Here is a 27,911-nt window from a genome sequence, read left to right as displayed (position 1 = left end):
CAAACTTTGTGTAAAATTCAGCCCCTCCTCCTTATTCACAGGCCACGTTCGCTCACAGCAGCAAGCACTGTGTGCTCAGTGGGGCTCTACTGAAGCTGCGGGAATGACCCAGAAGCCAGACTTCTCCAATTCAGCTGTACTCTCATCCTACCCATAAATGTCTGTATCCATCTCTCCTTCTGAGAGAGATCCAAACTCCCCTTCCTCTGTTACGAAAGACAACATCTCATTTCCCTGAAGCCCTCATCTGGAGCTCTTGGGATGTTTGGCTCCAAGAATTTATCAAAGATCTTTGTTTCCAATAATGACTATCCCCTTTCCAAGAATTCTGAATCGAGGTTTTGAATTTTTTTAAAAAACATGTATCTCATATCTGAATGAATGTGAATGAAAATGACATGGTATTCAGTCCACATGTGTCTTCCCCAGCCCCTGCCTCTATCCATCTAGGTGCATTTTACATATAAAGATGGATTTTTGTGTGTCTGTGTATGTATATACTAGAGACGGATTCTATCAAGGCACTGATATCTGTACTGCCTGCATGTAAGTGTATTCATTTGGTAGTTTATTTAGTAGTTTGTTCATTTACTTAGCAAATATTCATTGAGTATCTCGTATGGGCTAGACATCATAGTAGATGCCAGGGAAGTTACAGTAGGCAAAGTACACTGCTTCTGCCTAATGAGAGAGACATTCAGGTAATCGTGAAGATTATCGTATAGTTACAAAGGCGAAATATGCCACGCTATGAGACTATAACGGGGGAGACCTCACGCGTATAGAGTGGAGGGTCGAAAAGCAGTCCCAATGAAGTGACCTTTGAGCTGAGAGGAAAATGATGACTAACCACTAACCAGGCCCTGGTTACCCAGGGAGTGGAGGAAAATATCACTGGCTAAAAAATGCTTGATGATGGGAAGAAATTGAAGATGTTTGAGGATCTGAGAGAGGGCCACTGGAGCAGAGTGTGGCAGGGGAAGGGAGTGAGTGTAGGGAAGGGCCAGTCTCTAAGAGCAGTGGAAGCCCCTGCTGGGTTTAAGCAGGGGATTGGCATAGTCAGAGGTGTGTGTGTTATAAAGATGACTTGGACTCCAGTGTGGAGGACAGATCAGGAGGAGGCAAGGGTGGATGTGGGAAGAACAGCTAAGAAGGTGTCTCAGCAGTCTGGTGAGAGTGTTGGACTCAAGAGCTCTTTTGGAGGTGAAACTGTGGGCTACACATGTACACTTAGGAGTTATAGTCCTAGAGGTGGTGACCGAAATGTTTACCTGGAAATTGTCTAGTGAGAGGACAAAGCATGAGAAGAGAAGAAATATTCAAGAACTTGAAAATTTAATGGCAGAGTATAGAAGGTTGAGGCTGGAAAGGAGACAGAGCAGTCAGAGGTAGGAGAAAAGCCAGGGATGCGGGACCCAGAGCCAGGGGACAGACTGTTTCAGGAAGGGAAAGTGGTTAACTGAGTGGAATCCTGCTGGGCAGTGAACTAAAATGAGATTTCTTTTCTTTAAAAAAAAGACAGTGACAATAGGGTAGATTCATTGGTGACATGAGGGTGTTTTTTCCGTGTCAGAATTGGGGTGAAGTAAATTTCAATGGGTCCAGGATTAAGTAGTGAATGAGAAACGGAAAAAGTGAGTATGGGCAATTTCTTAAAGATGGTTTGGCTGTGAAATAGATTACACTATTTATAGCATAGTGATTTGTTGTTTACTAAACACATAAATATTAGGAAAGTCAACTTGTTCAAAGAATTTGTGGGGTTGTTATTGTTTCGTTTTCTTGGAAACGAAACGGGAAGAATAAAGCCGTGTACAGTGTGTTATCTAGCTAGGCTTAGCACTGTTTGAATGTTTTAAATGGATAAAGAATATTTTGGGTAGCATTTTACTGCTCAGTATACAAAGTGCTTTTTCATGTACCTCTCATTTAGTCCTCATGAAATTTTATACATCAAGAAACTAAGAGTCCGAGAGGTATTAAATAACTTTCCAAGCCGTAAAGAGTATGGAAAACTAAGAATCAATATATGTATCTTTAGATTAAGAGTAGTTCACAGAGAAAATTTTTCTAATGTATTAATTTTCGATCTATACATGTATATATTATATACTATATATATAGCTGTCTTCCACAATTAAAAACATACCAGAGCTCTTGTTTTAATTGATTAAAAGTTAACAAATTCTTTCAGTGCCTTGCTTGTATTTCTCTTAAGTCCAATTATTTGTTTACTAGGTCTTCCATTTTGATAACATTTATTGGTACCTTCTGAAAACTAATATATTTGATTTCTGAAGTACAGGTGTATTCCAAACTCATTTTCCACTTCACATTATGGTTTAATAAATCTTATAACTGTTATACCGAAGTCATAACTGCACCTAAGATTTGAAAAATGATTCTACCTTATAGAAGAAGCACAGATAGGACATTCTTAACTTGCCTGCTCATGTAGTTCCAGTTTAAGGCTCAGAGTTTTGAATTCGCTTTTTTTAACAGCTTTATTGAGATAAAAGCACATTCCATATAATTCACCCTTTTAAGGTGTACGATTCAGTGGTTTTTGTTATATTCACAGGGCTGCGCAACCATCACTACACTCAATTTTAGAAAATTTTCATTACCCAGAAAGAAGCCTCAAACCGCTTCACCCCCTAATCTCTCTACTACCCCTCTTTCCCCCAGTCCTGGGCAACCCCATACTCTACTTTTTATCTTACAGATTTACCTGTCCTGCGCATGTTGTACAAATGGAGTCATACGGTGTGTGGTCCTCTGTGACTGGTTTCTTTCACTTAGCATAATGTTCTAATTGACTTTTGAGGCATAGACACGGTGCATGTACAGATACAAAGTAGCACTGGTGCGTGTAAGTCCATCTATGCCTCTACATTATTCTGAGGTAACATTCTAACCCAGGTACCATGCATCTAAGGTCTGTGTCTTTACTCCTAATACCCAGTTGCCCATTCAAGGTTTTTGACTCCCTTGGATACTACAGATCTTTGCCTTTGGATGCATAGAGTCACTAGGAGGAATAATTTGGACATGGCAGTTATATCAACGGAATCCCCAAACAAAGGATAATGAGAGAGGACACCTTTGATTACATACAGGTTGTCCACACAAGGGTCATTAATGCACAGTTGTCTGATTTGAGCCCAGAAATTTGGGCTTTGGGGGTCTGTTTCGCAGAAAATGAATCTAGCAGTTGGTTCCCTTTGAAATCCAATCTATACAGAATTCTTTTTTAGGGTAGATTTTCTGTTTTCCCTGCACCCCACCCTAGCCCCAGAATTTCCTATAACACCACTCACGACCCCACCATGCTAAGCCATAAATGCCCCCCCATATCCAGCATCAGAACCCAAGAACATGAAATAGGCACTTTCTACTTCCAGTTTTTGTCATTTGTTTTTGACTTAAATTGGGTTGAAATCTTCCTTTTTGTAGCCTTAAAAAAAAAATGAGCATACAGAATATAGCCACAAAGCAGCATTCTCATTTGTGCCAAACCTTTAACAAGCAAACTTTTAAAATTCCTAATATTTTACTGATTTTATGTATGAATTTTCCCCCTCCGTAGAAGTCCCCGAATTGCAACCAGATCAACGCCTTTTTATTTCTATTTTAATACATTGGATTTAATGGAATCCCCTAACCATTCAGTTCAAGGCCAGTACCATGAAGAAATATTGTGTTAGGTTCATCATGCTAACACTGCTAGTTTGATTTCTGAATTTGTTTTAAAATTTATTTTGTTAAACGTATGTTTTGGTCCAGAAAACTTAAAGCTCTGTGTGTGTGTGTTGCTTGATGTGAAAAGCACTAGGAAGAACACTATACTGTCCTGCTGTTACTAAAGACAGGCCTTGAAATACAGTATGAAAGGATATAATTCACATGTTTGCATGCAGTTCAGATTACGAAAAACAATAATTTCTATGTGCCATTCCCATTGAGAAATTTTGTTGGTGACCCATTCACTACAATGTCTGAGGTCATAGGTTTTAGTCTTTTTTCTTTTTTCACTGATGTATCCCCAGTACCGAGTACAGTTTGTGGCACGTAGTTGGCACGCGATAGCTATTTGGTGAATTGATATATTTATTGAATGAATTTCTTTAGAATGAACTCCTAGCGTTCTATGCCCTTTATAACCTAACCCTGATTTGTATCTCTCACATAAACCCCATTGATGTTAACACAAACATTTGCTTTAGTTTGTGTTAGTCTCTTAGTTCTTTTTTTAAAATCACGTTCTTTTTATTGAACTGTAGTTGTTGTACCATATTATATAAGTTTCAGGTGTACAACATAGTGATTCACAATCTTTAAAGGTTATATTTCATTTATTATAAAATATTGGCCATATCCCCTATGTTGTACTATATATATATATATATATATATATATATATATATATATATATATATTCTTGCAGCTTATTTATTTTATACGTAGTAGTTTGTACCTCTAAATCCCCTACCCCTATATTGCCCCTCCCCTCTTCCCTCTCCCCACTGGTAACCACTAGCTTGTTCTCCATATCTGTGAATCTGTTTCTTTTTTTTTGTTATATTCACTAGGTGGTTTTATATTTTTAGATTCCACATATAAATGATATCATATAGTATTTGTCTTTGTCTGACTTAATTCACTTAACATAATACCCTGCAAATGGCAAAATTTCAAAGCTTTATTCTTTTTATGGCTGTGTAGAATTCCATTGTATATATACTACATCTTCTTCATCCGTCTGTTGATGGACACTTAGGTTGCTTTCATATCTTGACAGTTGTAAATAATGCTGCTATGAACATTGTGGTGCATGTATCTTTTAGAATAAGTGTTCTTGTTTTTTTCGGATAAATACCCAGGGGTGGAATTGGTGGGTCATATGGTAGTTCTATTTTTAGTTTTTGGAGGAACCTCCATATTGTTTTCCATAGTGGCTGCACCAATTTACATTCCCGCCAACAGTGTGAGGTCCCATCTTCACCAACATTTGTTATTTATGGTCTTTTTGATGATTGCCATTCTGACAAGTGTGAGGGAGTATCTCATTGTGGTTTTAATTTGCATTTCTCTGATGCTTAACAATGTTGAGCATCTTTTCATATGCCTGTTGGCCATCTGTATTTCTTCTTTGGAAGAATGTCTATTCAGGTCTTCTGCCCATTTTTTAAATTGAGTTGTTTGGTTTTGTGATGTTGTTGTATGAGCTGTTTATATATTTTAGATATTAACCCTTTATCAGTCATATCACTGGTAAATATGTTTCTCCCATTCAGTAGGTTGTCTTTTTGTTTTGTCAGTGGTTTCCCTTGCTGTGCAAAACCTTTTAATTAGGTCCCATTTGTTTATTTTTGCTTTTAATATCTTTGCCTTAGGAGACAGATCCAAAAAAATATTGCTACAATTTATGTCAAGGAATGTTCCGCCTATGTTTTCTTCTAGGAGTTTTATGGTTTCCGGTCTTACATTTAGGTCTTTAATCCATTTTGAGTTTATTTTTGTATATGGTGTTAGAGAATGTTCTAATTTCATTCTTTTATATGTAGCTGTCCAGTTTTCCCAGCACCACTTATTGAAGAGACTGTCCTTTCTCCGTTGTATACTCTTGCCTCCTTTATCAAAGATAAGTTGACCATATGTGCGTGGGTTTATCTCTGGGCTTTCTGTCCTGTTCCATTGATCTATATTTCTGTTTTTGTGCCAGTACCATACTGTCTTGATTACTGTAGCTTTGTAGTATAGTCTGAGAGCGTGATTCGTCCAGCTCTGTTCTTCTTTCTCAAGGTTGTTTGGGCTATTTGGGGTCTTTTCTGTTTCCATACAAATTTTAAAGTTATTGTTCTAGTTCTGTGGAAAGTGCCCTTTTTTTAGGGATTACATGAGTCTGTAGATTGCCTTGGGTAGTGTGATTGTTTTAACATTAATTCTTCTAGTTCATGAACACAGTATGTCTTTCTATCTGTTGTGCTGTCTTCAATTTCTTCATCAGTGTCTTACAGTTTTCTCGGTACAGGTCTTTTACCTCCTTAGGTAGGTTTATTCCTAGGTATTTTATTCTTTTCCATGTGATTGTAAATGGAATTGTTTCCTTAATTTCTCTTTCTGAGAGTTTACTGTTAGCATGTAGAAATTCAGTAGATTTCTGTGTATCAAATTTGTATCTTGAAACTTTACCAAATTCATTGATGAGCTCTGGTAGTTTTCTGGTGGTATCTTTAGTATTTTCTGTGTACAGTATCATGTCATCTGCAAACAGTGACAGCTTTACTTCTTCCTTTCCAATTGTGATTCCTTTTATTTCCTTTTCTTGTCCAATAGCTGTGGCGAGGACTTCCAATAATATATTGAGTAAAAGTGTTGAGAGTGGGCATCCTTGTCTTGTTTCTGATCTTGGAGGAAGTACTTTCAGCTTTTCACCATTGAGTATGATGTTAGTTGTAGGCTTGTCAGTATATGGCCTTTATTATGTTGAAGTATGTTCCCTCTATATCCACTTTCTGGAGAGTTTTTTTTATCATAAATGGGTGTTGAATTTTGTCAAAAGCTTTTTCTGCATCTGTTGAAATAATGATCTAGTTTTTATTCTTAAATTTGTTAATGTGGTGTATCATATTGATCAGTTTGCAGATAGTGAAAAATCCTTGCCCTGAGATAAATCCCATTTGATCATGGCGAATGATCCTTTTGATGTATTGTTGGATTCAGTTTGCTAATATTTTGTTGAGGATTTTTGCATCTATGTTTATCAGTGATACTGGCCTGTAATTTTTTTGTGTGTGTTATATCTTTGTCTGGTTTTGATATCTGAGTGATGCTGACCTTGTAGAATGAGTTTGGAAATATTCCTTCCTCTGCATTTTTTTTTTTTTTTTTGGTGGGGGGTAATAGAGAAGGATAGATGTTAGCTCTTCTCTAAATGTTTGGTAGAATTCACCTGTGAAGCTATTTGGTCCTGGACTTCTGTTTGCTGGGAATTTTTTTTTTTTTTTTTTTGCGTTACGCGGGCCTCTCACTGTCGTGGCCTCTCCCGTTGTGGAGCACAGGCCCCGGACGCGCAGGCTCAGCGGCCATGGCTCACGGGCCCAGCCGCTCTGCGGCATGTGGGATCTTCCCAGACCGGGGCACGAACCCGTGTCCCCTGTGTCGGCAGGTGGACTCTCAACCACCGCGCCACCAGGGAAGCCCAAGGGAATTATTTTTTATTATTGACTGACTTTCATTACTTGTAATTGGTCTGTTCATAGTTTCTGTTTCTTCCTGGTTCAGTCTTGGGAGATTGTACATTTCTAGAAATTTGTCCATTTTTTCTAGGTTGTCCATTTTATTGGCATATAGTTGTTCATAGTCTCTCAGTTCTTTATGTTGCTTCAGCAATCCTCTGTGGTGGTCCTTTGAGCATGGCGCTCAGGGAAAGGACAGTTCTTATAAAACTGAAGAACAGGTAGAACTGGCACAGAACCATGGAGGGGTTGGGTAGGAATTAGGTCAACAGAGGAGAAAAGAGAGAATCCCAGAGTTAAAAAGCAGAGCCTAGGGCTTCCCTGGTGGCGCAGTGGTTGAGAGTCCGCCTGCCGATGCAGGGGACACGGGTTCGTGCCCCGGTCCGGGAAGATCCCACATGCTGTGGAGCGGCTGGGCCCGTGAGCCATGGCCGCTAAGCCTGCGCGTCCGGAGTCTGTGCTCCGCAACGGGAGAGGCCACAACAGTGAGAGGCCCACGTACCGCAAAAAAAAAAAAAAAAAAAAAAAAAGCAGAGCCTAGATACATCTTTCCTTTTCTCTAAAAATGTATTCTGACTTCATTACTAAGCCCATAGGTCCTTCAACTCCTACAGCAAGAGACGTGCGCCATATATTCCTAAAAATGCGCATACACATTTGAGCTGTTAAAATGATTAAATATGTATTACATTTTGATGAACTATATCTGGGGCCCTGCCTCTGTATCCTTATAACCTACCCATGCTTTTTCAGTTACTCAATAAACTTTATTCCTTGTTCTTAAAGGTCAAAAGCCAAAAAAACAGACAACCACTTATGACCTAACCAGTCTAGTATCTGAAATCTTAAAACATTCAAAGCTATATCTTTCTCTAAAATGCTTCACAAGCAGTTAACCTATTTTTAAAATTTTTTCATTGAGGTATAGTTGATGTACAATGTTATATAAGTTTCAGGCGTACAATGTAGTGACCCACAATTTTAAAGATTATACTCCATTTATAGTTATTATAAAGTATTGGCTATACTTCATATGCTGTATTTTATATTCTAAATGCTTCACAAGCTCTTAGCCTTTAAATGAGAATACCCTCAATTTAGTGTCAATTATTTTATTATGTATTGGTTTTCAATATTTCATCTCTCACAATGATCACCTATTAGTAACCAACTTCAGGAATTAATATGTACTTTAATTCTGTCCAATTTAATAGAAAAAGGAGAGAGAGAGAAAGAACCTGGGTGACTTTGGCTTTTAACATTGGAACTCCTGGCACAGCCTGTGTCTGAGGCAACCTTGGTGGTCTAGCAATATTGCATAAGCATCTTCTGGTTGGACAATTAATGACATTGGGGATTTGTCAGGGACCTCTTTCCTTTATGCACTGCCAGTCTCCAGTGTCATTGTTAATTAGTCTTCAGGTCTCCTGTTTGTCTGCTAGAATGCATCCTGGATAAGCCAAGTTAATAAGTTGGAGCGGGCAAGCTGCTTGGCCATTGAATGTGCGACTGTGCTCAGTCAGTCAGAGGGCAGCCCTCTGCTTTGATCGTGTGGAGAAGTTTAATTATAACAGGCCACATGGGAGGCTGTGCCCTTTGGGGTGCAGAGAGGGCCTCGGGCACAGCAGGGGAGCTGCTCTCCTTTGCGCTGGTTTCAGTGTTTCTTATTTCAAAACCATGAACACTTGCTTCACATTTTGCTTCATCCTTCTCCAGGAGTTTCTTCCTTGAATTCTCAGAGTGGGTGGTGGAACCATCAGCAAGGGAACAAAAAACATCATCTCTTTGTTCCAAACAGAAGATTTGCACTGGGGCATATTTTTGTAAATAAGAGTGTAGAATTTGTAGCACATAATCCCTAGCCATGACTCTCTTGCTGTTCTGGCTATGACATGTTTCAACCAAAGGCATAAAAGTGACAAATGATAAATACGAGGCCACTTTTGCTAGTGCCAGGCATTTTGCAAACCACTTTACATGCATTATCTCACAATGCATATATCTTGCCTATGAGGAAGGGGGTCCCCATTTTGCAGATGAGAAAAGCTACAGCCCACACGCACTCAGGTAGGTCTCAATCCAAGCACGAGCCCTTTGCCATACCACTACCTGGCCTCATAAAATCTGGGCAGTTTGATGGACCCCATGGGCTCTGTCAGCACAGATAAGACAAAAGGAGAGCTACAGTGATCAACCCTTTTAATTCAGGCAGAGGTGGAGGCTTCGCTTGTGTATTTAGGAAAAGAAGCTCTGCCTTGGGCTTTGCATTTGCTAGGGAGAAGTAACCTTGAAGAAATTACTGTCACGGCTTCAAGGATGTCCTCTTACCAAAATGCAGGCCTCACCATATATTATTTGTGTTCGTGAAAAATAGTTCTCTATAAACGGAATTGTTGGAATTTGAATGTAGTAGAGGGCTAAAGAATTTTAAAGCCTCTCCCAATTTATATTGTGAGAATAAATATGGCTTCCTGTGTTCTCAGAATCATGGCTGGATATCATCAGAAAAGCTTATGTGGTCATGAAAGTTCATTGAAAACTGTAGATTCGAAAGCAGGCCTCTTCCAAAGTGTGTCTGACCAATCTCCTGCTTCTAGGCCTGCTGTCATAACTGCTCAGTCAGGAGAATGACCTTCTTGTGCCTTACAGCATGAAGTGGTGGATGTTTATGGGGTGGGGAGGGTCTTTAAAATACACTGGGCCCTTTCACATCAGCTTGGGACAGTCACAGGGTTTGTGAATGAAGAGACTAGGACCCCTTGATGTACCTTCCTGGGAAGGAGGGAAAAGAGTAAAGGGGCAAGGAGGTCATACCGCACCCCTGGAGAGCCCGCTCGGAGTCTGGGTCAACATTGCTAATTTTTTTTCCACTTTCCTCTGTACGAGAAGCTAGTTAAGGTGAGGAGATCTGATGCTTTGGCCAGGTATGCGTGGAGGTCTCTGGAGAAGTTTGGAGATGTGTAAATGAATCTTGCATGATGGCTTTGCAGGGATTAATAGAAATACACAACTAAATATAATTAAAGGTAAAACATAAATGCTCTCTGGAAGGTAGATGTTTGAAAGATGCAAAATCTTTGGATTGGAAAGGTTTTATGGTGGTGGCAGCATCTCAGAGAAACTTTTTTAGGGTGAACAGGACTTTGTCAAATGCGGTAGAAGGTATGTTTGGGATGAGAGCGGGATGGGCAGAGAACCACATGAATGAAGGCATGGAACTGGGAACACTGGTTTATATAATTTGGAAACATTGCATAATTTTGATTTCATTGGTCAAATATATGGGGAAATAGAACTGAAAGGTAGAATGGTGCCATCATGGAAAAGGCCTTAAATCTCAGGCCTGGGAGTTTGAATTCAGTTGAATGAGCAACGAGAACCCATTAAGAGTTTCATCTTTTTTGTGTACCTTTCCCTCTTTGTTTTCAGTGTATGATCTTGCCTTGTAATTTGCAGAGACCAGGGAAAACAAGTTTCAAAGTTAACTTTTGATTTCCTCTCCCTTAAAACAAAAGAAAAGAACAGAACAAAAAAAACCAATACACTCACCTCTCCCCCATCTCAGTAAATGGCACTTCCAGCCACACCTTGTTCATCCTTCCTCTCCCTCAACTTTACATCGACTGCATCAGCAATTTGTTCTACCTCCGAAATAGATTCCAGCTCTATATACCCTGTCCCTCTCCTCTCTCTCCCTGGTATCACTCTAGCCCAAAGCCATTATTTTGAGAACAGAATAGTGGTGGGAAGGGAGGTACTTATCATTTGGCCACAGGCCCATCTACTAGGAAAGAGGTAAAGGGAAATCTGATAATAGTAGAAGATTATTAAGTAGTCATTGTAGAGAGGACAAATACACTGAAAAATAAAGGTAAAAACGTAGTGGGGGAAAAAGGAGTGTTTTGAAATGATGGTTTTAAGGAATCTGTTCCAGGTAAGATAGATCATTTTTTTTTTTTTTTTTTTTTTTTTTGTGGTATGCGGGCCTCTCACTGTTGTGGCCTCTCCCGTTGCGGAGCACAGGCTCCGGAAGCGCAGGCTCATCAGCCATGGCTCACGGGCCCAACCGCTCCGCAGCACGTGGGATCCTCCCGGACCGGGGCACGAACCCGCGTCCCCTGCATCGGCAGGCGGACTCCCAACCACTGCGCCACCAGGGAAGCCCAGATAGATCATTTTAAAAAAAGAAATGAGTCTTTGTGTCCCAATGGACAGGGTTTCCTAGATAGCACCGGTATGGTTATCAGAATAGTTAATCACAGATATTCAAAATAAGCTCTATTAAAAACTTTTGGAAAATAACATTGTCAATAGGAAGAGCCTAAACTTAGGCCCTTGTGTCCTGTGATTGGCCTCATGATCTCGGGTGGGAATCCCTGGAGCTGATTCTGGGAATGTAGCTGATGCTGAACTTGACAGAGTTCCGTCACATCATGCTTTCATCTTCAGCGCCATCTGGTAGTCTCCCAGAGATGCCTAGTGTTTCCGCAATCTAGTTGGCAATATTGTAAGAGAAAGTGTCAGGCAGCTAATTCCGAGGGACCCTTGAGTGACCTCTTTTGCCTTTTTTGTGCTCCAGTGCTGACGTGCTTGTGGATTGCCTTTACATAGTAAACATTCTGGGGTGCTAGTTTTGGAAATACCAAGTTCTTGTGGACAAATTTCCCAACATAAATAAAGGAATCCTTTCTAACCGTCTTCTTCCAAAATGCCTTACCTCTGTGCTTCTGTAAATTCCTCCAAGAATATATCTTTCTCTGTTTTTGGAAGCAGGTGGCATGATTTCCGGGCGAAAATCTAATGCTTTAATATATGCTCTTGAATAAGGACATGTCAGTAATTTCTGGCCATGATCAACAGACAAAAGTGATCATGACTCAGCTCTAGCTTTGGAGAAATGAAGCCTTTTTTTTACCCAATGCATTTCTGCCACTGGCACAAACATACAGAAACCTTGAGAAAAATGCCTCTTGCCTGGGTTAACTGCTTTTTATGACGGTTTATTGTGGCCTCCATGTCACCAAGTCAGAACTATCTAATTTGAGGGGGCTTGATTATCAAAAAAATCAACCTCTTGTAAATTCCAGATATCCTGTCTGAAGTAACTTACGCATAACATGTTTCACACGTGTTAATGGGAGGGGGAGGTGAACGGGAGTGAAGAGAGATTCGGTCCTCTCTAACCTGGGGTTAGTTCTCATGCTGGGATGTGGGTGTCACCTGGAGGAATCGCCAGTTTGGTGAGAATTTCTGCAAAATCTATTTTAAGCTCCACTTTTAGAGTTTGAATCTGAAGAAGGTCTGGGCCTTTAATTCCCTAGAACTAGTCCTTGAATAGTTCTTGGCTCTATTTTGGAGAGACCAAAAGCAGAGTACTTCACCTATCCCAAGTCAGAGGTTTTGCCGTGTCTCTAAAAAAAAAAAAAAAAAAAAAAACCTTGAAGGTGATGCATTTCCCTGTTCCTGAAGAAAGGTGTAAAGTGAGCTAATTATTTGTTTGTTTCTGCTCTTTCCCCTGTAACTTGGATAAACGATGATGCATAAGGATTTTGCACTATTAATACCCAAGTGCAGAGCATAGAGCACAAGTTCAGCAAACCCGTGTTCTCGAGGAAGTCTAACTGCCACCTTCTCTTCACAGCAAGTGAGAAACAGATGGCAGTGGTGTGTAAGGAGTCACCAAAGGAGTATCTGCAGCCGTTCAAGGACAGACTCAAAGAGTTCTTCCAGAAAGGTAGGAGGTGTGACGTTCTGAAACGTCCTTCCTTTCTCCGTCTTTCTCTGACACCCACCGCACCGTGCATCCCGCCCGAGCACTGGTAGATGATTCCATTAGACCATCTTCCCATGGTGGAGCCGTTCTCAACTTAGATGGAGTTGTCCTGTAACCTTTATATCACCTTTTAAATCTGCTGTGAGATTTTAAATCTTTTAACATCACTCCTGTTTCTGTAAACTTTGCTAGAGAAGGCTTTCTCTCTTTGTCTCTGCACGGATCCCAAGAGGATCCTCAGTCCCTGTTAACTGACAGACGACGTCCGTGCAAGGCTTATGCAGTTGTGCAGGCGGATGGTGATTATCTTTCTGGTTTTACGAGTGTAGCAATTTGGAAACTTGTGTTGTATTTTCCATTCTTTTCAGGAAGGAAAACTGGGGCCAGGTGAATGTCACACATCCAATCACTTGGCAACCGTCAGCCCTCTGGGGTTAGCGGATGGAAGTGATACGCATGAGACCCAGTACTGACTTAAAAATCTTACCGAGTTATATTCCTTCCTCCATGGTTTTTGGCAGGACTAGGGAACTTTTGTTGAGCCCTGGTAGTGAACGTGAGAGTTTAACGCCTTTTGGATATTTCCTATTCTGGTTTCTCAAATTCAGCCTAAATGTAAAACAAAAATAAGTGTGGGGCACAGTTTCCCATTATAAAATAAATAGGTCATGGGGAACGTGACTTACAGGATGGTGACTGTAGTTAATAACACTGTATTGTATATTTGAAAGTTGCTAAGAGAGTAGATCTTAAAAGTTCTCATTACAAGAAAAAAATGTGTAAGTCTGCATGCTGACAGATGTTAACTAGACTTATTGTGATGACCATTTCACCATATATACGTATAAGGAATTATTATGTTGTACACCTGAAACTAATCTAATGCTGCATGTCAATACTAGCTCAATAAAGAAAAAAAAAGTGTGGGGTAGTTAGAGGGGTCTTTTGTCTTTGCTAGAAAGCCAGAGGAAATGCATGTAGGAACCTTTAGGGGTATATCAACATGCTGTTTCTATTTATTACTAAGGCTACATGATACCACACCATCAACAAAAGACCATTAAGCAGGGTAAAGTATGGCCAAACCACCTTGGAAATCGGCAGGGAAATTCTCAGTCCATGAGTCAGAGAAACTTCATTCCAGCTGGTCTCTTGGTGCAGAGTTCATTGCTCCCTCCTCCTGGATGAGGTCTCATCTGTGTTGAAGCAGAAGTCAGAATTCTCTCTTGGCCATAGCTGAACCTTATATATGATGGAAGTGGTGCCATAATGCCATCGGGCCAAGTATCATTTTGAGAGCAGATAGTAATACCAACACGTACGGGTTATGTGGCTAAAATTAGGTTTTATATGTGATTTATTAAAGTAGATGCATTGCTTTATGATTATTTTATGTAAATATAACCTAAATGGCCTAAAGAAGCACACGAAATATTTCCCTTTGCTGACCCCCAATTAATAAATTCTACTTTTGATATATGTATAGGGAACTTGAAATGAGGCTCATGTGTATTTCAATTCCATTCCTTTCTTTTTCCCATTTCTATTTGTTTAAATTAAAATTTTTTTTATTTTTATTGAAGTCTAGTTGATTTGCAATATTGTGTTAGTTTCAGTGAATATAAAACACAGTGAATATATATATCCCTTTTCAGATTCTTTTCCCTTATAGTCTATTAAAAAAGATTGAGTATAGTTCCCTGTGCTATACAGTAGGTCCTTGTTGTTTATCTATTTTGTTATATGTTAAACCCAAACTGCTAATTTATCCCTCTCCCCATCTGCTTTGCTCCTTTGGTAATCGTAAGTTTGTTTTCTATGTCTGTGAGTCTCTTTCTGTTTTGTAAATAAGTTCATTTGTATCATTTTTTTTAGATTCCACATATAAGCAATATATGATATTTGTCTTTGGCTTACTTCACTTAGTATGATAATCTCTAGGTCCATCCATGTTACTGCAAGTGGCATTATTTCATTCTTCTTTATGGCTCAGTAATATTCCATTCCACTATATATATGTACCACATCTTCTTTATCCATTCATCTGTCAATGGACATTTAGGTTGCTTCCATATCTCGGCTATCCATTTCTATATTTAATTGCTATTATTCTATATCTAGAAAATTCTGCAATGATTATGTCTGGGTATTATTGGCTCATGTACTGTAATGGCCTTAGGATCCTTTCTCTTCAAATTAGCTAGCATTTTAAAACACTTACGTTGTGAATTTTTTTCTTTTCGTTGGAAGAAGATAAATATGAAGAGATTTAGAACACTGAAAATCTTTGATGCCTTGGAAAAGGAATTTGCAAATCACTCTTGGAAGTTCTGTTTTAGCTTCTTCTCTAACAGGCTTCTTAAGAAAACTGTGATCTGTTCTGAGAGAGGGAATCGAGTTGAGGCAAACTGGACCTTGAGTCAGGAAAGCAAGGATGTGTCCACAATAAGCTGTTCTAAGAAAGCCCTAGAGCAGTGGTTCTGAACCCTGGCTGCATACTAGGATCACCTCGGGGAGATTTTTAAAATTTCAACACCCGGGCCAAATTCCAGACCTGCCACTAGCATCTCTAGGGGTGGGACCAGGTATCAGCATTTCTTTTTTTCACTCCCCACGTAACCCCAGTGTGCAGCCCAGGTTGAGAACCACTATTGTCAAGCTTAGTTCACCTCTTAATGGGTACTCAAAGGTATTTCGTCAGAGCCCGCTATGTGTCAGGCACTGTGACAGACGCTGGCGATCCTAAGATGAGCCATAGACCCCTCGTCCCTCTCTCAAGGACCGTCTTACTGGGGAAAGGTCTGTAATTTAATAAAGGAGTCACCTCTCCGTTAACCAACAGAGGGAAGGGAAGATGGGAAGGACCTAGGAATAGCCTCAAATTATGGTTAAAACAAAGTCAGCCAAAATGAGACACAAAAAGAATGTGGAGGAAAATTACTATTCTAAAATGAATTTTAAAGTATAAAAATAGGGGCTTCCCCGGTGGCGCAGGTTGGGAGTCTGCCTGCCGATGCAGGGGACGCGGGTTCGTGCCCGGGTCTGGGAGGATCCCACGTGCCGCGGAGCAGCTGGTCCCGTGAGCCATGGCCGCTGAGCCTGTGCGTCCGGAGCCTGTGCTCTGCAGCGGGAGAGGCCACAACAGTGAGAGGCCCGTGTACCGCAAAAAAAAAAAAAAAAAAAAAAAAAAATATATATATATATATATATATATATATATATATATAAATCTTAAACATTGCCAATGTCATGTGGTGAAAAGAGCCACTGTTGAAATACCTGTGTTACTGTTGACTCATTAGTTAACTGAGTTGGTCAAAGAACAGTCTAGAATTGTGCCGCCCAGTGTGTCAGGCACTGGCCACATGCAGCTGCTGAGCAGTTGAAACGTGGCTAATCCAGACTGAGAGGTGCTGCACAAATGAAACACACACCAGATTTTGCAGACGGTACCAAGAAACATGCAAAATATTTTATTTCTGCTTTTTTATATTGGTTACATGGTCAAATAGTATTTTTAATATATTGGGTTAAATAAGTAAAATATAATATTAATCTTAATTGACCTGTTTCTTTTCATTTTTAAGCACGGCCACGAGAACATTTAAAATTATATCTGTGGCTTGCATTGTACCTCTATTGGACAGGGCTGTCTAGAAGTAAGATCCCTTGGCCTTTCCCATCACATTCCTTCACTTTCCTCTCCACGTTATCGCTTTACCTTCTCAGCTTAAATCCTGGGCTTTTGGGACCCAGTATCACAAGCTAGCCTCTCCCCACTTTTGCTCTGGGTCTGGCCATTGTTTGGCTCTCAGGTAGGGGCGCTTACCTGAAGGAGGTGACGGCATGCTACTTCATCAGGCTACCCCTCTGTGGTTCAGGAGGCGGTGCCTTGCTACACTGCAGGATATACAAATGAAATATCTCTTGGCTACTGTAGAGTTCCAAGTAGTAGTCCCTTTTTTTTATGGAGATGGTTCACGGATTCATAGAAAATGTGAGATTTCTCATCTACTGTAAATGTGCATTATCCACTCTGGATAATCAAGTTTTTATGGCAGTTATCGTGAGTGTAGGTGTCATCTAATATGCCACTCATAAGAAACACCATTATTCTAAGTACTACTAAGAAACAAAAAATGCTGCCGATTAAACCATGACACGTCATAGATGACACGAGGGACTCCAGTGTCAGAGATGCTAAAATATGAAAATTCCATCAATTTCGAAATTGATGTAAGATGGTACTGTAATTAGGCATATAGGAGCAGAGAGGAGGGATGACTAACACTTCCAGGTGAGTCAGGGAAGATTTTGAGCAAAGGAGAGGTTTTTGTTCAGATCTGAAAAAAACAAAGATGACGGTGATGTCAATGACAAGCAGTGACAATGACTGCGAACATTTGGTGGTTGCTTCTATATACCAGGCACCTTGGGGAACAGATCATTTAACTTTGTCTTCATGACAACTCTCTGAAGTAAACACTGTTATCACCCTGTTGTCCAGATGAGGAAACTTAAGGTTAGGAATTCTCAGCAGACAAGTTATAAAGGGCATTCCAGGCAGAGGAAAACACCGCAAAGCTCAGGATGAAAGACATGATGTGTTTGGGGAATGGCAAGAGACTTGGTGTAGCTATATCACAGGGCGTATGGAAAGAACACAAGACCCAAAGGAGAGGAGGGTCACAATGTGACTTGCTAAAGAATCTGAACTTCGTCTTACAGGCCACTGAGAGCCTTTGAAAAATAGTATGTATGGGAGCGACACGGTCACGTTCGATTTGTTTGTTGTGATGTTGGCGTGTTGGGATCATTTTGCTTTTTGTTGTTGTTAAGGAATACATTATAGGGAATTCCCTGGCGGTCCGGTGGTTAGGAAGGACTCCACACTGTCACTGCCAACGACGCAGGTTCGATCCCTGGTCGGGGACCTAAGATCCCGCAAGCCGTGCAGCACAGCCAAAAATAAAACAAAATAAATAAATAAAAATACATTTAAAAAAAAGAAATACATTATAACTAAGAGCAATATAAAGAAGAGTTGGGACAGTAAAGGACTGGAATCCAGTCTGTCAAGCTCTCCTACAGCAGTCCAGGCAAATGATGGTAAGAACTTGAGGAAAAGCAATCACAGTAAAAATAAGAAAGGAAGGGACATATCAATGAAGCTTTTTGGAGTTACAGGACTAGATGACCTATGAGCAGTGAAAAAACAGAAGAGAAAAGGATAACCCTCCTTTTCCTCGCTCAGATAACTGGCTGGATACTGATGTGGAGGACCCATTTGGGATGGGATACAATGACGTAAACTCTGGGCACGTCGATTGGACATACATTTGAGACACACGGGTAGAATATTGGGCTCATAGGAAAGTGCTGGGTGAGACTTTATAGAGGATAGCAGTTTAAGTCACAGGAGTGAATGAGATACCCCAAAGAAGGGGTAGAGAATGAGAAGTTGTGGAGTATCTGAGCACAGGGTATAATATAATAATCGTAAATGAGAAAAGACACTTCTGTACTTCCGTTGTATTTGGCAGGAAAGCCAGTTTTCAGTTAGGGGCCCATCACTCGGAAAGTCTTAAGCAATTGCCTTCTTTATGCCTGAGAAGTCACGCGCATGCGTTGTGACTCGATTCATGGCTAGGCTGATTTTCATATGGGCTGCAGTTCAGTTCTTCTAACCATCATGGTGATTTAATGTTCTTACGTAAATCATATCCTGTTGCCACACTCAAGCGGAGATGACGTGCCTGTCCTTCTGTCTTTTATCGTCCTTCCCTTCTCCAAAGGCCCTTAAATAGTGTTATTTAACAAAACTTGTTCTTAACTAATTTCACTTTCCTCGCAGAATCGAAAGTAATTTTAACGGCACCCCTCTTCAGAGTTGCAGTCTCCGTGGCATCTGAGCCCTTTCCCTGACGTGGTTTTTCTTTTCCACAGTAGTCTCTTATTGATTCCAGTTTACAGCTCCGTTCAGAGTGACCTTGTGCAGGCATTACTTGAGCTCATGTTTTTCCACCCTCAGATCAAACATGGTCATAATGATATGGCCTTCAAAAATGTGACGCTCGCATTAAAAGTCCCCGTAAACGTGGCAGGGATCCTGTAATTGAGAGAAGGCGCAGAACAACTGATTAGATCCCGGGTATAGATCTTTAGGGTGGTCTTTTCATGCTGTTAAATTGGTCATTTGTATTTATAGCTTTGGCAGGGAGGGCTGGAACCTAACCTGGTTCCAATACCAACACTGTCCCACACTTGGCCTTATCTCATTCCCCATTAGTTTTACTTAGCATCCGTGAGTGGACCCAATCAAAGTAAATCTGAATAAGCCATGTTAGTCCTAATTTATCTTCTGAGGTTCTTTGACCGGCTGAGATTAAAGATATTCTTAACATGAAGAAACTGTTTTCTAGTAAAAAGTGAGTAGATAGATTTACCAAGCTTAAAAAAAAACAATAACTCTGATTTCGCACGTTGAATGCAAAAAGAATTATCTATGTAGCTGCATACCTCGTGATAGCTGGGACTGTCAGTCTGGTCCTATGCATTTTCTTGTCTCAATATAGGCCTAGCCTGGCCCATAATCGGTGTTAATAATTATTTTTTAATTAATGAACGAACAACCTGAGTCTTGTAAAGTGCCTGCAGGCTTCCCCCACCCCGCACACACATGGGTTTCCTGTTTAAATCCTTTTTAGTATTGGTAAATTGTGCCAGAATCTGGTAAGATGCATCTTTGGTCTACAGTGCATGCCTGTGGTCAGGTCTCCTGGATATCAAAGCATCTTTCTATGTTGCAGATATACATAAATCCATTCTTCATAAATACTTAGCTCAGAGTAGATTGATAAAGGCTGTAATTGAACCTCTATAAACTGTAGAATAAGAGCAGGTTATTAGGTAATCACTTCAACCCCCAGAATGTAGAAAGAAAACCATCTGAGTCACCATATTCACGCCTTAAGATTACAGAGATCAGGACAGGTCATTGATCTGGATAGCGTGACCTGTGAAAGGAAATAATTCTTACATTCTTTACAGAACTTGTGGAAGGAAGAACTGTGGCTGGGGGAACACACACTCTACATGGGCCAAAATGAGTTCTTATATACATCACTGCTCAAAACAGAGCCAGCAGGGGTGGCTCCAAATAACATCAGATGGCCGAGAGTTAAGATAATCTGTTGTGATTTCCAGGTCACTGAAGTAACAGAGCAGTAATCCTTGGAAGGTGGAGAAAGCCATCTTATCAGAGGCTTATTAAGTAGACTCTTATCTGAAAGGATTTAGTTTGAATCAGTTTTTTTTTTTTCCCACAAATTTCTGTCAAGAGCACATATTTGCCCCCCCCCATCAGTTTCTCTATCTTCTCCTCTCCCACTCACTTCCCCTCCTTCCCTCCTCCCTCCCTCCCTCCCTCCCTCCTCCCTCTGTCCCTTTCCTCTCCCTTTCTCTCCTCTCCCTCCCCCTCTCCCTCTCTGCTTCTCCCCGCTTTTCGCCTCCTCCTTTTCTCTCTTCTCCTTTCTACTCAACCCCCTTTAAGTCTTTTTTTTTTACATCTTTATTGGAGCATAATTGCTTTACAATGGTGTGTTAGTTTCTGCTTTATAATAAAGTGAGTCAGCTATACATATACATATATCCCCATATCTCCTCTCTCTTGCGTCTCCCTCCCACCCTCCCTATCGCACCCCTCTAGGTGGTCACAAAGCACCGATCTACTCAATTTTTCTTTTTGGCCAAGCATCCAATAAGTTGTCTTTTCAGTAACTTTTGTTCTCTTTTTCTTTTTCTTTCTCTCCAATGAAAAGTTTTGCAAAAAGAAGAAAAATGTCTAAATTCTTTTTACTGATATAAATACCTGAAAAAGATTGTCTGCCCCCCGAAAAAGAAAGAAAACTACAGACCAGTCTCACTATAGTTTTAAAACACTAAATAAAACAGCACGTTTTAAGACCAAATGAAGTTTATTCTCAGAATGTAAAGATGATATGATATAGCGAGTTCTGTTAATATAATTCATCACTATTAACATCTCTAACAAGAAAACTCAGATGATTATCTCTTTAGATGCTAGAAAGTGCATGCGACAGACAAAATTCAACTTCCATTCTTCATTTAAAAGCTCAATAACATGTTAACTAGCACATACTTCCTTAAAATAATAAAAATAAATCTGTCGCCCCAAATTTGCAACTCTTTTCATAGACAAAAGCTCAATCTATGTTCTATATAAGACCTTCTAGACATTAAGAAAAAAGACCAACATCCCATAAAAAAGGCAAATAATATGAACAGTGACAGAAGCTGCTTTTTAAACATATGAAAAGATAACACTCTCAAAATGGGAGAAATGCAAAATGAATCACAGTGAAATTCCATTTTTTCCCATCCAAGATTGGCAAAATTACAAAAGTTTGATAACAGACTATTGGCAGTATGGTAGCACAGACTTCACTCTTCTACATTGCCTGTGAAAGTGTAAATTGTTACAGTCTGTGTGGAGGTCAATTTAGCAGTATCTAAGTTACAAATGCGTATACCTTTTGACTTGGCAGTTCTACTTCTCGAAGCCTACCCTCAGATATGCTCACACATGAAAATGATTTATGTACCATGTTACATATTGTGACGTTGTTTGTAACAGTGGAAGATTGAAGACAACCTAAGTGACCGTCAGTGATGGAATTATCAAATTAGGGTATGTCTACATGATGGAATGCTGAGCATCTGTTTAAAAAAAAAAAAAATGAGGAAAGTATATATTGACATGGAAGACTCTAACATATTTTAAGTGGGAAAAAGCGAGAGTGAGAAGAGTAGACATATTACTACTTAACTAAAGAAGGAGGGGAAAATGGATACTACTTAACAAAAATCTCTAACGACAAATACAAAACTGACGTAGGGCTGATATTCAGCTGGTTCTTACCATAACAGCCGGGCACATTGTCTGTTCTGTTCAGTTGTTCAGTCTGTTGGTAAATATTTAGAATATTACTCCTGAAAATAATCAAAGAGATTCATTGCTGTAGTGGATAGAAAATGGATGGATGGGGTTCAAAGGTACTATGTAGACTTTTTATAAATCTTGATATTTAATCACCGTGTTCCTCTTCAAAATACACAAGTAATTTTTTTAAACAAACAGCTGTATGGTACTTTGCAGTTAAATTTTTTCTCTCAAGACTGCTTCCCCTTTTAGGGTTTTCCCATTGTGGTACCATTTGTGGTCCCTAAGCCCTCTGAACCTAGCCCTTTCTGTTCAATTTCCAAAGAAATGGAAATTAAATGCTCCCACTCACAGCCTGTTTCCCTCCTTTGGGTGCTGGACTGGTTGACTAAGAAGGACATTTGAGGGCCTCTTATATTTTCCTGCTCTCATGAATGGAGAGCCCGATCTATGAGCTAGTACCTTGCTTTCTTTCCTTGCGGTCCTCCGCCTCAGTACCCCTCCACAGCAGACACACACACACAGTCCCTCAAAGTCTTTCTCCTGCCCTTACATTGCCTCCTCTCATCTTGCTCATGGTTCTGTCACTCTTTTGTGATGCCTGTAACTGAAGTGTCCATGAAGAAACCTCTGTGCTCTAATATGGAGGGTGTTGTATCTTTTCCTCATCTTTTGTTCCCTGCGCCATACTGTATTCTCCATTTCATTTGGGTCCTCTTACTTCTTCAGTACATAGATGTCTTAGGTGTTTTGATGGACCCTTTCCTAAACATACAGGATGAGAGAGTAAGAATCTATATCTTAGATTACCCTGGCACAGACCATCTTCTAAACCTAACACCAGAGTAGGACGAGTTATCAGGCATTTCTCTCTCAAGACCATTATCAGGATATGACCTCTCCTGTGGATATTTGGAAAGAAATGCTTCATCTCCTATTTTTAAGCAATGTCTCTGAGCTACATGCAGGTAAAAGAGAGATGGTGGTGGTTGGATTTGGACGGAAGTGTGGGTTAAGTATTATTAACTCTTACTTGTATAGGTCTTCTCTAGAGCAGCAGATATTTAGGAACACACACACGTGTACGTGTGCACACATGACAACAACAGCTCTAAGCTTATGAGACCAAGATGCTTTAGTGGAACAGGAACCGTACCTTAAAATTCTTACAGCCTTGAGTAGGGCCTTTAACTAATTAAGTATTACAGCATCACTAGGGCCCATCTCATGATGGTATTGTTGGTGTTGATGTGATCCCTTCATTTCCCTTTCATTGTGGCAGAATCCAAGATCCTTTGAGATTATGGAGCCACAGTTAGAATAACCCTTTGCTGATGAGAAGCGGCCCCACGTAGAAGTAGGGGATGGAGCCAAGTGAGCCAGGCTCTTTCTGTGTTTAGACCAACTTGTCCACTTGTGAATTCTCTTTCCATATTTCATTGGCTTTAGAAAAACTTAAAGTAGACTAAGTTGTATCCCCCAGCAACAGGGTTTAGTAACTTCTGAGGTTTCATTTATGATACTGAGCCATAATCACACTCTTTAATCTTCCTAGCATGGCTACATGTACCCTTTTTGGTTAAACCTGTTTGCTTTTTGTTTTTTAAGTGTTCTAAATGTAGCAGAAAGAGCATTGTGCTTGAAGGTAGAAGACCTAGGTTTGAACACTAGCTTCACCACATCTCTCTGTGATTTGGGGCAAGTTTTTAAATTCCTCTTAACCTTCTTCTTTCTTGTCTGTAAAATGGGAATAATAATATCTACTGTATAGCATCACTATGAAGATTAAATGAGACAGCGTACGTGTGAAACCACCATAGGAACTATAAAGCATCGATAAATATAGTGTGTTATTTTTACAGTGTGATTATTATCCCACCACCACCCTCTGTGAGAAACACCAATTGGTTGAAGCTACTCTCCCTTGGGTTTTCAGTTCAGACAGGCAGTTGGAAGGATTCTTCTTTTGGTTTGATGGTTTTCTTCGGTAGTATGCGTGTGTTCCTTTCTTTTTATTTTTTGTGTATCTATTGTAGGATTTTGATTTGGGGTTACTATGGGGTTCATATATGTTGACCTATAACTATATCTACTTGTTTTAAACTGGGAGTCATTTCAGTTCAAACACATTCTGAAAGATCTACTTTTACTCCCCTCCCCCACATTTTGTGGTTTTGGTGTCATATTTTACATCTTCGTGTTTATCCCCTAATTGTTTGTTGTAGTTATAGTTGCTTTCACAGTTTTTCTGTCTTTTAATCTTTGTGCTGGCTTATTTAAGTGGTTGATCCTCAGTCCTTACTATATATTTGCCTTTCCTAGTGGGATTTTCCCTTTCCTATAGATTCTTACTTCTTTTCCACTTAGAGAAGACCCTTCAACATTTCTTTTAGGGTAAGTTTAGTATTTTTTTAAAATTTTTATTGGCGTATAGCTGATTTACAATGTTATGTTAGTTTCAGGTGCACAGCAAAGTGAATCAGTTATACATATACATATATTCACTCTTTTGTTAGATTCTTTTCCCATACAGGCTATTACAGAGTATTGAGTAGAGTTCCCTGTGCTATATAATAGGTTCTTATTAGTTATCTATTTTATATATAGTAATGTGTATATGGCAATCCCAATCTCCCAATTTATCCCTGCCCCACCACTTTGTTTTCTACATCTGTGACTCTGCTTCTGTTTTGTAAATAAATTCAGTTGTACCCTTTTTTTGGATTCCAGATATAAGTGATATCATATATTTGTTTTTCTGTGTCTGACTTACTTCACTCAGTGTGACAATCCCTAGGTCCATCCATGTTGCTGCAAATGGCATTATTTTGTTCTTTTTTATGGCTGAGTAGTATTCCATTGTATATATGTACCACATCTTCTTTATCTGTTCCTCTGTTGATGGACATTTAGGTGGCTTCCATGTCCTGGCTATTGTAAATAGTGCTGCAGTGAACAGTGGGTAGGTTTAGTATTGATGAACTCCTTTAGTTTTTCCTTGATGAGAAGGTTTTATCTCTCCTTATATTCTGAATGATAGTCTTGCTGGGTAGAATATCCTAGGTTACAGGTTTTCCCTTTCAGCACTTTTAATATATCATGCCACTCAGAAGTTAGCTGATAGGGCTTCCCTGGTGGCGCAGTGGTTGAGAATCCGCCTGCCAATGCAGGCGATACGGGTTCGAGCTCTGGTCTGGGAAGATCCCACATGGCGCGGAGCAGCTAAGCGCATGCGCTGCCACTACTGAGCCTGCGCTCTAGAGCCTGTGAGCCACAACTACTGAAGCCCATGCGCCTAGAGCCCGTGCCCCACAGCAAGAGAAGCCACCACAATGAGAAGCCCGTGCACCGCAACGAAGAGTAGTCCCCGCTCGCCGCAACTAGAGAAAGCCCACGCACAGCAACAAAGACCCAACATAGCCAAAAATAAATAAAATAAATAAATTAAAAAAAATAAAAAGAAATTAGCTGATAGCTTTATGGGGATTCCCTTGTGTATGACTTTTTGTTTTTCTCTTGCTGCCTTTAGAATTCTCTCTTTAACTTTTGCCATTTTAATTATGATATGTCTTGGTGTGGATCTATTCGGGTTCATCTTGTTTGGGACCCTCTGTGCTTCCTGTAACTAGGTGTCTGCTTCCTTCTTTGGTTTAGGGAAGTTTTCAACCATAATTTTATCCAATACTTTTTCGCTCTCTTTCTCTCTCTGGCCACCTTCTGGAACCCCCGTAATGCGAATGTTGGTATGCTTAACGTAATCCCAGAGATCTCTTAAACTGTTTTCTTTTTTTTTTTATTTGTTTTTCCTTCTGCTGTTCTGATTGGGCGATTTTCTTTATTCTGTGTTCCAGATCACTTGTGCATTCTTCTGTATCACTTAGTCTGCTATTCATTCTTTCTAGTGTGTTTTTCAATTCACCTATTGAATTCTTCACTTCTGATCAGGCCTTTTTATATTTCCTAGTTCCTTGTTAAAATTTTCACATTGTACGTCTGTTCTTTCCCTAATTCAGCCAACAGTTTTATTACCAATGCTTTGAATTCTTTTTCTGGTAAATTGTTTATTTCTGTTTCATTATTTTTTTTCAGGTTTATTTTTCTTGCTCTTTCAATTGAGAGCAGTTCCTCTGCCTTTTCATTTTACTTAACCTTCTCTGCCTCTATGAATTTAGGTGAAACACTTACGTGTGGCAGTCTTGAAAATGTGTTCTTATGTGGGAGCATCCCTATGCCGACTGCATGTGCATGGACAAAAGTCACATCTTTCCTCAGGGTGTGCTGGTAGCTATCACCTTGGTAGGGAATGGGGCTGGAGATGGAGGGGCTAGAGCTGGAGCAGGGTATGACGCAGGACTTCTCCTCTGCTCAGTGGCCATCACTTCCCTATCAGGGACAGGGTCTGATCCCAAGTTGCTGGAGCAGAAGCCCCGAGGTTCAGGCCCAAGCTGTCTCTGTTCCTTTTAAGTGTGTGTTTTCCCCTCTCCCTGCACCGAGTCCCTTGCCCCAGAGAGGAGCAGTGCTGAAGCAAGTGGAGCCCGTGCAGGCTCTCAGCTCATGTCAGCCGCAGACAGAGGTCCAAGCTGTCTCTGATGCTGTGCCTCTGTAGGCGCCCTGAATTGTTTCCCTCTCTCCACTCAGACGCAGCCTCAGGTGCAAGTCGCCTTTGTCACTCATAGCCAATCACTGCCCTTAGTCTCTGCCACCCTGTTGTGGAGCCATACTGCGGGCAGGCTGGGGCCCACAGTGGACTCTCAGCGTGTATTGTCAGAGGGTGAGCTGTGGTGGAGCGTCTGCCATCAGGGATCTGAGCTGCTTCTGACGCACTGCTTGAGTTAGCACCAACAGTAGCTGCCACCACCCCACCCTGGCTCCGCCCCGGAACCAGGTAGCCTCCACGCCCCACAGTCAAGTCTTCCCCGTTGTGGCTGCCCCAGATTCAGCGCCCAGCTGCTGTTATCCCAGCAGTCCTCCAGTAAGCCAAACGGACTCATCTCCCTTGGTAGGATCCTAGGACTGGGGCATCCAGTCTGTGGCTTGACCCACTCACTTCCCAGGGTGGGTGTCCACCTGTGAAATCTCCCTTTTTCCTCTGTGTCCCCTTCCAAGGCTACAGGTTCCAACCCAATCATTTTTCTTCCCTTCCTACCTGGCTACATGTGTATCTTTCTTTCAGCCTTGGCTGTGCAGGAGTCCTTCTCCCAGTTTTCAGTTAGTTTTCAATGAGAATGGTTTCACATGTAGGTGTATTTTTGATGTGTACGTGGCGGCAGGTGAATTCCATGTCCTTTTACTCCACCATCTTGATCGGTCTTCAGAATGCTTCTTGACTTCAACAGTTAAATCATAGTGCTTCATTTAATCTTTGCAGCAATCCTTTGATACTGATTTTATTGATATTATCCCCAAGTTTCCAGATAAGGAAACTGAGTCTGAGAATTTCATAACTTACTCAAGGTCAGCGTGATCTTAATCCCCATGTTGGTACTATGCCATCCTAATAACTTGGAAAATCACTTCTTTTTTCTGTGTCCCGAGACCTTGGTGGCTATCTAGAAATAAGCATTTTCTCTTACCATCTAAATGAGAAAAACGTGAGCGTAGCAAACTTGTCCACCATAGCTTAACAGCAGCAACTCCGATTCCTGGAGTCCTAATAGAGACCCCATTCCACCTCCCCAGCAGTAACAACAGAAGTTTCATTCGTACTCTGGAAAGAATTGCGGTGACAGGTAGTTCAGTATTTTGTGGAATCAGTATTGAGCTCTGCATTCGTGCATAATAGTTGTTTTCATGATAAATTGCTTTGTGTAATTGTCAGCTCAGCCAGCACTTCCTCTTTGGATTCTTGACAACTGTCATTGAGGTTTTCATCAGTGATTGACTGCAACTGCTATCAGATGACTTCTGTTTGAATTACTCAGTTACTGTCTCCATG

The 27,911-nt window shown here is 40.5% G+C and overlaps 1 protein-coding gene across 2 annotated transcripts in view; it reads left to right on the top strand.

Moving 5' to 3' along the window:
• FMN1 (formin 1) overlaps window positions 1-27,911 on the top strand; it is a 406,404-nt gene that overhangs the window by 285,731 nt on the left and 92,762 nt on the right. For both annotated transcript variants that reach the window (XM_032623988.1, XM_032623989.1), the window contains one exon: window positions 12,883-12,975. In XM_032623988.1, the coding sequence (XP_032479879.1) occupies window positions 12,883-12,975 (93 nt within the window). The remainder of the gene's footprint in view (window positions 1-12,882; window positions 12,976-27,911) is intronic.

This window comes from Phocoena sinus, chromosome 2 (assembly GCF_008692025.1).
Source record: "Phocoena sinus isolate mPhoSin1 chromosome 2, mPhoSin1.pri, whole genome shotgun sequence".
Classification (NCBI taxonomy): Eukaryota; Metazoa; Chordata; class Mammalia; order Artiodactyla; family Phocoenidae; genus Phocoena; species Phocoena sinus.
This window is presented reverse-complemented; position numbering and strand designations above follow the sequence as displayed.